Source organism: Brachyistius frenatus, unplaced genomic scaffold (genome assembly GCF_029030835.1).
Source record: "Brachyistius frenatus isolate BFR_SWC_R1_liver_20210118 unplaced genomic scaffold, ASM2903083v1 Contig_242, whole genome shotgun sequence".
In the NCBI taxonomy this organism is placed as follows: Eukaryota; Metazoa; Chordata; class Actinopteri; family Embiotocidae; genus Brachyistius; species Brachyistius frenatus.
In genome coordinates this window covers 85,516-98,309 of record NW_027210841.1, presented here as the reverse complement: position 1 = coordinate 98,309, position 12,794 = coordinate 85,516, and the positions used below count along the sequence as shown (strand labels likewise).

At 41.4% G+C, this 12,794-nt stretch overlaps 1 protein-coding gene across 3 annotated transcripts in view; it reads right to left on the bottom strand.

The window, feature by feature from the left end:
• Positions 1–276: 276 nt before the first annotated feature.
• efr3a (EFR3 homolog A (S. cerevisiae)) overlaps positions 277–12,794 on the bottom strand; it is an 85,737-nt gene continuing 73,219 nt past the window's right edge. For 2 of the 3 annotated variants that reach the window (XM_069720497.1, XM_069720494.1), the window contains exons 15-23: positions 10,603–10,764; positions 7,465–7,596; positions 7,142–7,209; positions 5,616–5,743; positions 1,660–1,745; positions 1,518–1,566; positions 758–861; positions 619–668; positions 277–453 (exon numbers count right to left, since the gene is read on the bottom strand). In XM_069720497.1, coding sequence (XP_069576598.1) covers positions 348–453; positions 619–668; positions 758–861; positions 1,518–1,566; positions 1,660–1,745; positions 5,616–5,743; positions 7,142–7,209; positions 7,465–7,596; positions 10,603–10,764 — 885 coding nt within the window. In that variant the 3' untranslated portion in view covers positions 277–347. The remainder of the gene's footprint in view (positions 454–618; positions 669–757; positions 862–1,517; positions 1,567–1,659; positions 1,746–5,615; positions 5,744–7,141; positions 7,210–7,464; positions 7,597–10,602; positions 10,765–12,794) is intronic. The other variant, XM_069720495.1, reaches the window with a different exon arrangement.

Here is a 12,794-nt window from a genome sequence, read left to right as displayed (position 1 = left end):
TTTTAGTTTAGTTCGGTGCAGCAAACGGGTTCATTTAGATCCGATTTGAAACCCGATTAAGGATCAAAGAGTTCGGAGTAGAGCAGCAAAGCGAGGCCGAAGAGGGTTTTTGAAGTATTATTTGAACTGGTACGGATTTTAAACTACGTCTCAGAGTTTCTACAAAATGAGTGTTTTGCTGCATTCGATATCCCTGATTGTCTTTTGGTGCTGGTTGAATCGAGGAAACTGGAATACAGTTTGTGATTGTGTCGTTCTTTCTAAGCGGTTTAAAAAAAAAAAAAAACTATTATTATTATTATTTGTTTTTTTGTGGATCGCGGGAGTGTTTCGCGTCTGCGGCGCGTTCAGTAGACGCACAAGTCTGGAAACTTCATCTCGTAGACGGGGACGGACTGGTGCTGGGTGTGTCCCGCCGAGATGGACACCACTCCGGACGGGCTGGGAGGAGGCCTGGCGAGGTGGAACAAAAAAACTAGTTGTGTTAAGTGGCTGGGAGAAACTTTGTCTTTTTTTTTCTGTGATACTGATCTTTGAAAACGACGAGCGTAACGAGGAAAATCTCTATTTATGAATAAAAAAATGTAAAAAAAAAGAAAAGAAGAAAAAAGGACTTACCGGATTGTAAGTTCGAAGATTTGTGCCAGCCGGTCGTGCAACATGTTTGCCTGGGAGAGTGCAAGGTTTAAAGTAAGCGGGAGTTTACTTGTTTTTAAGTTTGAGATGTTGAGTTTCTTTTTGATTTGATTTTTTTTACCTTGGACTCGCAGTGGGCAGCGATCTCCTCAAACGGAGCTTTCTGGAACTTCTCCATCACCTGACGCCTCTTCTCCCTCTCCTGCTCCTCCAAACCGGTCGTATCTGGAAACAAACAAAACGACCAAAGTTAAATCCACGTTTTATTTCCGCACGTTCAGTGCAATCCAATATATTTTGCTCAATGTGCAATTTTACACTTGGTCCTGGTTTTCCCTCCTGAGCTTCTTGATCTTAGCCTTTAAAAGTGTGCCGAATTAGCCGTCAGCACTTCCCGTTTGTAGTGTACCCATGAAACATACAGACGACTGCAACTGGATGACTGTGACACTCACAACAACTTTAAAACGTGGTATTTTTAAAGCAGGTTCTGAAGCCTGTTTTTTTTTTTAGAGCATTTCTAGGCAGATTTATGGATGTTTATTCACAGAACTCTCACAATATAAACAGAGTTTATTAGAAGTCAAACACTACATGTTGGTGTCAGATATTTAATTTCTTTATGAGCAAAACGGTAAAAAATAAATTTGGACGTGTTGTAAAGATTAAGACGATAACATCAGATTTTTTTCCAGCCTCGGTACGACAGGCAGTAAATCTTTACGATTCATAAAACATTATCGTCAACATCTTGGCTTCTTGTCAGAGAGACTCCGGCTTAAAGGACGATGGAGCTCCTCTTGACAAGTATAATTTCGTTTGTGTTCAGGGAGACGCTTCGCAGGAAGACGAGGACAGACTGGATGTAAAAATGATCTTACCGATGGCCTTCTTCAGGGTCTCAAACGTGATCTCCTCGGCCAGCTGGGACTGCGGACGGAAACACAAAGAGCAAAAAAAAAAAAGGAGACGTCAGCCTGCTGCGAAATCTGACTCGGCAACGGAAGCCGAAGGTGAACTGACCTTGTCCGGGAGGCTGTTGGACATGATGTCCACCTGGAGGGAGATTGTGTCCACGAAACTCTTCCTCCTGGTCAGCCGGTCTTCATCTGCATGGGGACAAGTTCCAACCGGAGATTTTATACCACAGTTTAATCCATATATACATATATATACATATATACATATATACACATATACATACATACATATATACATACATACATACATACATACATACATATATATATATATAAAATGGTGATAAAGCTATACATTTATAGACATAGAACTTTTTGTGTACACGACTGCACAACGGGAAACTCCAGGAGCACGTTTCTACGTGTCTTTTTCGTTTTTCTATACTGTTCTTTTCTCTCACTGCTCTCCTCTCACTCCGACCCGGTCGAGGTTGACGACCGACCGCCTCCGAGTCTGTTTTTGTTGGACGTTTCTTCCTGTTAAAAAGGTTGTTTTTTTTCCCCTTCCGGCTGTCTCTTCAGCGAGAATTGTACAAAACACAAAATGACGCATCATCGACGGGGGCGTTTATTTGCGTTGTCAGTGTCAAATAGCTCACGCGACCACGAAGACGTTTCTCGTCAGCTGCCAGATCGTCACGCATTAGCCGCTCTTACGTTACAGAAACATGCGTTTATCCCTTTTAGACTCTCATTAAGGTTGCATGCTGTCATTGAGGAAGCTTCTATATTGTTCTCGACAGCGTCCACTTGAGAACAGCGGTGACATCTCAACTCCCACGCGCCGAACTTCGCATTTCCTAAACAGCCGCAATCTATTCGGAGGCTCTGTCTTTTTTCACCGTGCCGGTAAAAATAAAGAAAACAACAAAGAAACGCAGCTACTGACTCGACTTCGAGCGGCAGCCCCGGCGCCGAGGTCTTGCGATAAGGGTCGGAAAAGTATCGGATCGAGACGAGGAGCGTGGAAACGGACAGAAAAAGGAGAAACGGCGAGCAGGAGCACTTTATAATTGCGGTTTTGCGGGAGTTGGAGTGACCTCCGTTGTGCACTTTGAACAGGTACGACTCAGCAGCCGGCCTCGAGGCACTAATGAGAGAACGTATCCGAGAAGACAAGAGAGAGCTGTGTGCTGACTCTTCTATTATAGTTTGGACATTTGGTTCTCACTCACATCTACAATACAGAACAACAACAGAATTATCGGCCGGTTTTTTTTGTTGTTGAAAACATAAAAACCAGAAGAAAGAATCTGAAACTCAGGAAACGTGTCAGTTTACAGTAACGATCAAGTCTAGTTGTGGAGTGAATACGAAGTGCGGCACGTGATTAAGTATTTCAAGTTAAGTCTCTTGATCGACATCAGCATCCTTCATGAAAGAAAAACAAAAAAAACAACCTTCAAAACGATTAATCAATTATCAAAATAGATGAGAATTCATTTTCTGTTAAATAACAGACCAATGAATTTGAGTCTTCAAGTTAAGTGAAAAATCTAGTGAGAAATTATAATTTAAGAAACATAAGTCGCTGTTTGAAGAGCTGAGGAGGTTTTTTCAGAGCAGCCCCTGTTGGCCCCTCGGTGGTATTGCACTTTAAGGCACTTCCGCATCGGCTTCACTTTTCCGATTTTTTTTTGTATCCAGTCTACGAGCTGAACCCTCTTCGACCCGTCGCTCTCTGGCTTCGAGTGCTTCAGGATATCGTTAATCCCCCCAGATAAACCAGCCATTAACCCCAAAACGAGCTCGGGCAGACTGAGGACACTTTTCCGTTCGGCAGGAGTTATTATGATGAAAATTTAAGCTCCACACGGTGACAACATTTATAGATTAACGCCACTAAGTACAACAACATAGATAAACTACAGTACTGACAGTCTACACCATCTACATGTAATATATATACTCACCGGACCAAGTCCAAGCGCAATGCAGGCAAAATAGTTACAAAAATGATTAAATCATTTTATTGAAAAACAAAACAAAAAACAGTATTAATAAATATAGGATTCGCTTTTTTTTTGGCCTTACCGCCCTCATAGAACGGTATCTACACTGCTCGGTTGTGGGATCTTGCCGTGTTTTAACTGACTCAAAATTTCGGCCATTATGAAAGTGTATGCGAAAAATTTATCTTTACTGTTTTATTATCTGAAAGAGAGAACGCTGTAGTACAAATTTAAAGTCCTCCTCTACTTAAAAAATGGTTTTACTTATCGTTCCTTATCTCAGATGTTTAACCTTCACTGTGCAGAGTTTGACACTTAATTTTAAGTTTTAAATCACACTTCCTTAAAAAATTGACTGCCGGATTATTTGATTTCAAGAATCTTCATAACTTGATAATATAAGTTTCTTTTTGTGGAAAAAAACAAAACAAAAAAACATTAGACACAAAGCAGAGAGCATTGCATGACCCAAACATGGTCTGGAGAGGATCTTTTAAGTATTTTTCAATTTTTTTTTTTTTCCAGTTTTTAAAAAGCATGGATCGAGCGCCAAAATAGGGATGGATCATGATTTTCGAATATTTGAACAGTCGTGAAGATATATAAAAATCGATTAATATGCGGCTATTTTTCTTATTTCCACTGTTTTGACTGCTACCTGGTTGCAATACGTCGCTTTGTTCGGTAGGGGGCGCCTAAAAGCTGTTTTTTTTTTTTGCCAACAACTGTAAATAATAATCAAAAGAGTTTCGAGCGACTATTAAACAGTGTTTTTAGAATGACGGTAAGAATTGGAAATATTTCTTAAAACATCCTCGTTTGACTGCGGTTAGTTTCTGGTCTCTCTTTGTCGCCGCCTTAAAACTCCTCAACAAAACCGTCGGAGGCGGAATTCAGAGCCGAACCACGGCGACTATAACGGCAGGTAACTACGTCTACGTCGCTGCACAGCGGACTCGTCTACGGCTCTACTCTAGACGGTTACCTCTGGACCTCTGCTTGCACCTGTGGAGGATTTTCCCTACTGTGTAAAGCACTGATGAGACATGAAGGCATGACAGAGGGGAAGAAAAACACAAGCACACCGTTCGTTAGACCAAGGACGAAGCAATCAGCAGCTCTCGCACCCTGCTAGCAGTTCGATTCAGTGAAAAATCTAAATGTAGGTTAATCGAATGCCACGTCTTAATCTCAGCCTGGATTTTTTTTTTTTTTTTTTTTCAAGTGGAAGCTTGTAAAGAAAAAAACAAAACAATATCTACCTTTTTCGGGGATGTGAATAAAATTTCAAGATTTACTGCCAAATGAGATGTTAAAAATGAAAGGGACGTTAATCTTGAAGGATTAATCGTTTCTAAAGAAAGTTTTGCTGAAGGACAGAGTCTGGGACGGCCTTCAGTCTAACAAAGCTGATCACACAATGTCTTCTTTATAATTTTTTTCTTAAAGTTTATTTTCTGTTCGCTGAACAACTAAAACTCTTAATCCTGCAAATCTTCAAACAGTTCTGGGGTGGTGGAGGGGCTGTGAGTGTGAAAGACAGGGAAATAAAAAATAAATGTAACAGCATAACAGCAGTCAACAACATCCGCGTCAAATCCTTTAATCTGACTGCTTTATAACTTCTTCGAGTCTTAATTTTCCTTGTAAATCGCTCCAACGTATCACTTCTGTTGTATTTCAGCTTGTTCTTAATCCTTTATTTAACATATACAGGTCGATGTTGCACACTGTGACAGAAGCGCCACGTTTTTTTATGGCTCCAGAGTTGCACTAAATCGGACTACTTCAGATTATTTTGAGCATCATTTTTCGACACGTTTCCCCCCAGAATTCAGTCTAGACATGATTTGGGATAACGTTTGAGAAATCGCTGGCTGCAGAGAAAAACGCTTTAAAAGGCCGAGTCAGGCTGATTTTAAGAGGCTGATGAACGGGTAAGGAATCGACCAATGAGGAAAAAAAAGCAAGGTCAATTTTCTGTTAAACTGCTTTCATTAATATGCATCAATAGAGGCTACGTTGTGTGAAACCAGGCGGGTCGTACCTGTGACCTGAGGGATGTACGGGATGGACAGTCTCTCCGCGTTGTACCCCGGTCCTGCCAGACACTCCGCCATGTCGGCCGTCTGGAAATGCAGCTGTTTGTCGCCCTTGTCCAAAGATTCGGGGAATCTGGAAGGAAATAAAAAAATTTAAAAAGTACAAAAAAACAAACTAAAACTACGTTTTCCAACAAGTTCGCATCTCCAGAAACAATATGTTTGGATGATTTGGCGGCGAATTGGGACGTCCGGATAATCTACGCGAAGCTCTCTAAAGCGCTGCAAATTTAGCTTTTTCAAAACCTCGTGTATCTTTCACTACAGAGGATGATACTGTAAAGAGGGGTGGGTGGGTGGGTGGGGGGGGGGATTTAAATTCAGAAATAGACTCGGCTTTTCATAATCTCATAATCAGGTTTTTATCAGCAGATGCCTGGTGATTTCGGAGGTGTGGACGGAGCCGAGAACGACTGCAGGGAACGATTTCCCATCTGGTGTTTTCCAGGTGCGGACATCCGCAGGTGTCGGGTGACGACACCAAATATGCCAAAAATCAGTACAGGAGATCATCGAATACTGCAAGGGATTATGGGTAGAGGGAGACTCGTGTCACCATTCGTGTCTTCCTCCTTTTCCTCAAATCTCTTGACAGCTGCAGGCAGCTGAAGGACTTCGAACGCGGTCGCAATGGCAATGTTTGCGGCTGGAAAATCATTGATATAAATATATATTTAAAACATGAACAAGAGGTTTACAGATTTAGCAGAATCTTCTAGAAGTCATTTTTCTATCTTGCCTTCGGCTTTAAGCTTCCACGTTTTTGTGGGTTTTTTTTCTCTTAATTTTGAAAAGTAATCTCCAACAATCTCACCTCAGGCGTACCGCACAGCTCCTTTCTTTTATTTTCGGAGATATTTTGGATTGGCAGTGACTCTAATCTTAATTTGTGGACATTTGGAATAAGAAGCTTTCTCACAAACAACACTTCAGGGCTCGAGTTGTTTGAAAAATGTCTGTGGATTGTTTTTTGTTCATGGTGTTCAAATCAAAAAGCATATAAAGATCAAAATACTGTTTATGTATGAGAGAAGAGAGAATTTTGAAAATCTAAACCGGGAAGTTTGGAGAGCGCTACAAAGAGAAAACTGAAAAGAAAGAAGCAGATTGTGCTGTGGGGTAAATCTGAGGACGACCATGTTTGACTGGCATCACACCGCCTCTTACCGAGGACATACATCGACTCCGATTTTTTTCTAATGAAGCTTAAATTCCTCAAACAAACTGTAGCTGTTGAAATATTTTCAATATGAAGACGAAAAAGCTCAAAAACAAATTCCCCCCGGACTGTTTTGACGAAGGCAAACAACAGCGAAGAGGTACTTCTAGTTTAAGGTTGTAGTTTGTCGGGTTGTTAGTTAAGATTTGGGCATCTGAAAGGTGATAAATGAGCCTCCACTCAAGCAAACTACTTATTTGTGTCTTTATAAATGTTTAAAAATCGAACCTCCAATCTGTAGTGGATACTTACGGACACTTGTCTCTGAAGATGTGTTCTGGGAGGAGGTACGGGGCGTCCAAGCTCCTTAATTCAATAACCTGAAGAGAGAGTGACAGAAACATCAGACTTTACGGGAGGTAAATAAAGAAGAACGAGAAGAACTACGACGACAAACTGGGGTCTAAAAAGACAAAAACAGCGGCGCATCGTCAGCATATTGATTGACCGATGATTGTTTTGCTGCCCGGCAGGTAAAGAAAGAAGAACGACAATGAATGCAGAGCAAACTGGGATTAAAGACCAACAGCTGGGATGTTTGTTAATGTCACAGCGAGGTCGATGATGCTCCTCACCTTGTTGATGTGCTGACAGAAAGACGGGTTGGCGATCATCTGGCTCAGGAAGTTGAGGTACGCCGCCACCAGCGCCATGATGCCACAGCGAATGAACATGGGCATGTTCTCCTCGTTGGCCAGAGCCATGTCCTGCAGAAAACCGTCCCCAAAAACAACAACAACAACAACAACAAAAAAAGGCTTGTAATGTTCATCTGTGGAGATTTTTTTTAATCAAGACTCAAAGATTATCTGAGCATCCGCCGAGTTTCTGTCTTTCAAAAAATGTTGCCACACTTTTTCATAACGATCTTCGAGAACGAACAATTTACAAGCAGCAACTACTTCGTAGTATTTCATCGCACGCTACGACCCAAACGCCTCTTGATGCGTCTTTTTAAAATATTATCATTATTATAATAAATCACATCACGTTGAAAGGCGTGGTCGGGCTTTAATCCGTGTACAGGGGATGACAGCATGCGGGAGGATTTCCTCGCGACCCTTAAAGGTTGCAGGGAGGAGTGTCTGCTGTTTGATTGCGTTCTCACACTGTCAGTAAAAAAAAAAAGGTCGTTGTCAAGGGAACGACCCCGGGGTGTTGCAGCAAGGCACGGCGCGCTGAATATGATGCGCCGCATGGCCGTGGTATATTTCTGTGGTCGTCTGTTGAAATCACGATGAGGTGTTGGTCGTCATGTCAATCTATGTATATCTATCTATATCTAATCTGCTGCTGTGTTCGCACCAAGGCTGCAACTCATGTTTATTATTTTCCCCTCACCAAGTCCGATCAATCTGTGAATTGTCCACAAATTGTAAAAAAAAAAAAAAAAAATCTTGTTTTGTCCTGTCGGCCGCACAAACCCTTAAATATATTGAGTTTACAATGATTTATGACTTATATTATATATCGGAGAATGTAGAACAAGAAACGAATCGTCTGAATTCAATCCACATTACGTCACTTTCAGGTTTCTTTGAGTTTCACTTGAGCTGTTCTTGCTTTATTTGTAGCTTGTTGACTCCACTTGATCACAAAATGTCCTCTCAGTTAATATCGGGTCATAGTTGGGTTTCAAACATTGACAGTGAAATTAAAGTAAATTTAGAGATGTCAGTTCACCAGGTTTAAAAAAAAGAAAAAAAAAAAGAGTCTTTGTCATAAACAGTCTGTGACACCTTTTTAAATGATACTAATTCAATATATTAAGAATGCACAAAAAACAAAGTGTAAGGCTGCACACACTAATGAAATGTAAGACATGTTGCCTGATGCAGGGAGGCGTGACGATCGTTCATCTAAATCTCACGACCGGACCACATTTCCCATAAACCCCTGCTCGTGTTTCTGGTCGACCAGCATGTGGCCCGAGGTTGAAGAGCCTCGCTGACTTTAAACAAGGGAGTTAGTCTAAGTTTAAAAACCCGGTTTTGTTCTGAAAGGCTTCCTTTGTGCCGTAACGTCTTCAGCGTTAGTGCAGGAAAAAAAACAAAACGGTAACTTTGCTTTGAATTATCGTAGTTGCGAGATCGCAATTAGCCGGAGGGACTCGGAAAAAGGCATCCCGAAGTTTCTCAAAATGCCAAACAGATTAAAAAAACAACAACATTTAAATCCAAACTCTGACTCCTTCTGAAGTTCAGCTCGCAACGCCGCGACGGTTCCAGCTTTCGTGAAATGCTCTCTGGAATCTTATACGTCGTTCCAAACCGTTAAAAAGACGCTCCTCGTGAAGGTGGACATGGTACTGCAATCGCATGTGCATTCGTGTGTGTGTGTGTGTGTGTGAATGCCTGTTGACTATAACGCTGTGACATTTGGAAATGATAAGAACTCAGCGTGATGCGTGAGCAAGCAGCCGGTGTGTGTGTCGGAGGCGGCGTGCAGATTTCTCTTCACACTTCGCTTCCGTCTCACTTCGGGAGGTTTTTGTTGGACCGCCGTGCGCTCTCCGGTCTGACGGCGGTAAGGACTCGGCTGCTGAAGGCGACGCCTTCAAAATAAAACAAATACGCCGCCGTCCGCGTTTGAGATTGAAAAAGCGATCGTATGGATTGTTGATTTGAAGAGCTTTTTTTTAAAATTATTATTATTATCGGTATTTAACCCTCTAAGACCGAGAGACCCCCAATGCGGAGCCAAGGAGACTTAGCAAAACTATTATTAAAATATGGACATATATATTGATATTTACACATCTGAACAAATCTCACAAGTGTCCCCTTTATTATTAAAAAATATATCTATTTTTTTTAAAATAATTTTTTATTGTGGTTGCAGATATACTCTTTTTATTATGGGTATGCAATTTTCGAGCAGAGGCCTAAAAAAAAAAAAAAAGGTGTTTTTAAAAGGTTAAACACAAATCCTCAAAAACCAAAAGTAACTGCGTGTTTTCTCCATACGGAGTGACTTTCTTGTAATTCTAGTATTTCCATTTTAAGAGACTTTCTACTTTTTCTTTACAGTTCAGGGGAAAACATTTACTACAACCTCCATCATTTCCTTATTTTCTTCTCGCCTCACATCTTTCCAGCCTCACCTTGTTGTTTCCATATCCATTTTTCCCAAAAGTATACATCATTTTCTTCTTTCTTTAACTGATCTCCAGACAGTTGAACCTTTTCTTTTTCTTTCTGACAGTTCTTTAGTTCAATGTGTTCTACTGGTCATTACCTGTCTAGTTTTACTGTCACTGAATTCTAAAGTGCTAAATTCAGATTAATCTTTCAAGTTGAAGTTTGGAGGACTTTCTAAATCCAGTAGATTCACAGTTTCCTTCACATTCATTATTTAATGGTGATTACAAAAAGTATTATTGTTTATTCTCTTTTTCACCTGTTAAAATTCACAATTCTTTGTAATAAGCCTCGCAATATTAGATGCAATTTGTACGTTGGCACTTCTGTCCAAAAAGCTGTATTTTTGTTCATTTACGCTCCTAATCGGTGTCATAACTGCAATTTGAGTGCTTCAAAAAAAAAAGGAAAAATAAGCATCTACGGTTTCACGAAAACTGGCAATACGCTGGAGAAGACGGACGCCAGATCCTTTCGACTGACTCCGGTTTCCTACGTCGCGGGCGAACTTTCAAAACGCAACAAATTAGAGAACGCTGCAAAAATGTCAAACCTCGCGGCGGTCCGTTTTACCTGGAGGGCGATGGCGAGCCGGATCAGGTCGATGACCACTTCCTCGTTGGCCAGCTCGATGGTCAGGATGGCCAGCGTGGTGAAGAGCAGCTCAAAGTTTTTGTGCACGTTGTCTTCCTCTTTGCAGCCCAGGTAGATGTGACGGTAGAGCTGCTGGCCGTGCTGCGAGGGGGGAGGAGGGAAGACGGAGGAAGAAGAAGAAGAAAAAGGGAAAATTAAAGACGCTGCATTTTGGCCTTCTTCTATCTGCAGTCTTCGGGTTGTCGGGTCGCAACCGCGACAAGAAACTTCGACCTTTCCGACGGCAGCTTTGAGCGATGAAGGTTTTCTGAACACGACCCAGAAAAAAAAAAATCCTCTGCCGAACAGCTGGCAGATGTTCCAGCTCACCAGGTGGAGATCAGTTGCTGTTTTTTTTACCGTCCTCTACTTCAAGTCCCCCAAAAAATGACATTTTGGGACATTTTTATTATGGGGACTATTTTCTACGGTGGATTGATCCACAGTTGGTGGTCTGGCAAGTATTTGTGGCAGCAGGACATTGTGTGTGTTAGTGTGTGTGTTGGACTGAATCAGAGTAAATTGCACTCAGTGTTTTTCATAATGAAGGAACATGTCAGCAGTTTGACGGCGCGGCTCCCTGATGTGTTTTTTTAATTTTTTTAATAGGTTTTGGACCACAGTGGAGTTTTGTGGTTCGGAGGAAGAAGATCTATCAAACGTACAACACTCAGGACATCCAATGTGCACAACTAAACTATATTCACGCACTAATACAGCCCATTTGTTTTTATTTGTTGAATTAACCAAAAGAAAAAAAACTGATTAAAATAAAAGAATGGCAAATGTTTCTTCCCTGCTGTTGGGATTTATTGCCTTTCTTTATCTGCTGTGACAGTAAACTGAATATTTTTGGAGGTTTTGGACCGTTGGTCAGGCAAGATAAGATAAGGAATAAGAAATTATCGGACTAATTTTACGATCCAAAAGTTGCGAGTCACTCCCCCCCCCAAAAAAAAGAAAAATCGTCGCACTAAATGCTCAATTAATCACCCTATTTTTTGATAATGCCACATTTCTGACGCTACTTCCACCGCAGCTCCACTCCGATATCAACGAAAACAGTTATTGTTCTGTGAAAATGCAAATGGAAAATGCCAATGAAAAGATTAATCCTATTAAACTGAGCCTAAAAATATCCCACTGTGTCGGCGGCTTCTGCTGCCGGTGATGGTCTTTATAATAGTAAAAGAAATTAAATAAAACGCTTCCGGACGCCGGGATCCTGCATTTCATATACGCTTGACGTTGCGCTTAATGGAAAGTGAAGGCCGATGACTTCTATTCACCGCTAATGAATAACAAATAGATGCCGTTAAATGACCTCTGACAGCAGATAAGAGCTGGCTGTGGTGGGTGGGTGGGGGAGGGGGGGGGGCTTCGTCTGCTGGGCGGCATTGTGGGTAAAGTGAGCGGAGGTTAACGTCCCGCGACGGTTCCAGCCCCGCGGCCGTTCTTCCCGGTGTTTGACGTGCGGCTAAAGGTCGCCGCTCGGGTGTGATTCACAGGTGAATAATTACAACTGTGGGCCTCTTTTTTCTTTTCTTTTTTTTTGGGGGGGGGGGAGGGGGGTGTCATGTGTCTGACGTCGAGCTGTCGGGGTCCAAAAAAAAGCTCCTTAAATGAAAATGTGAAGGCTTGCAAAGGCTACGTTGTCTTAAAATGTTCTGAAAGACACTAAAAAAGAAATGTCGTCTTTTTTTTTCCTGAATTGTCTTTTGTTGAAGGCGACATACTTCAGCCGCCAGTTAGCTCAATAATTTGCAAAACTTTTTCACACCGACATGCTTCTCTTTGAACGCTGCAAAGTTGGTCTCGGTTTGAATTTGTTTTTAAGGTTTCTTGGAAATTGTTGTCGTGCATGAGAAAAGAAAAAAAATGATCTGCTACGACAGCGATTTTTTTTTTCACTACAAAACTAACGTATGTTTGAATTGGTTTTAAGGAGTGTCGGCAACTTCTGGAAAATAAATATTCCCTCATTATCATGCAGCGGATTTAAGTATAAAAGTTTGAAAACGTCAGATGTGGGTCACTATTATTCGTTGTATATGTCATCTTTAGCCGTTTGGCTGATTTAAAACCTTTTTCAGCGACCGAGTCAACATGCTGCTATTTTAAAGAAATCATGA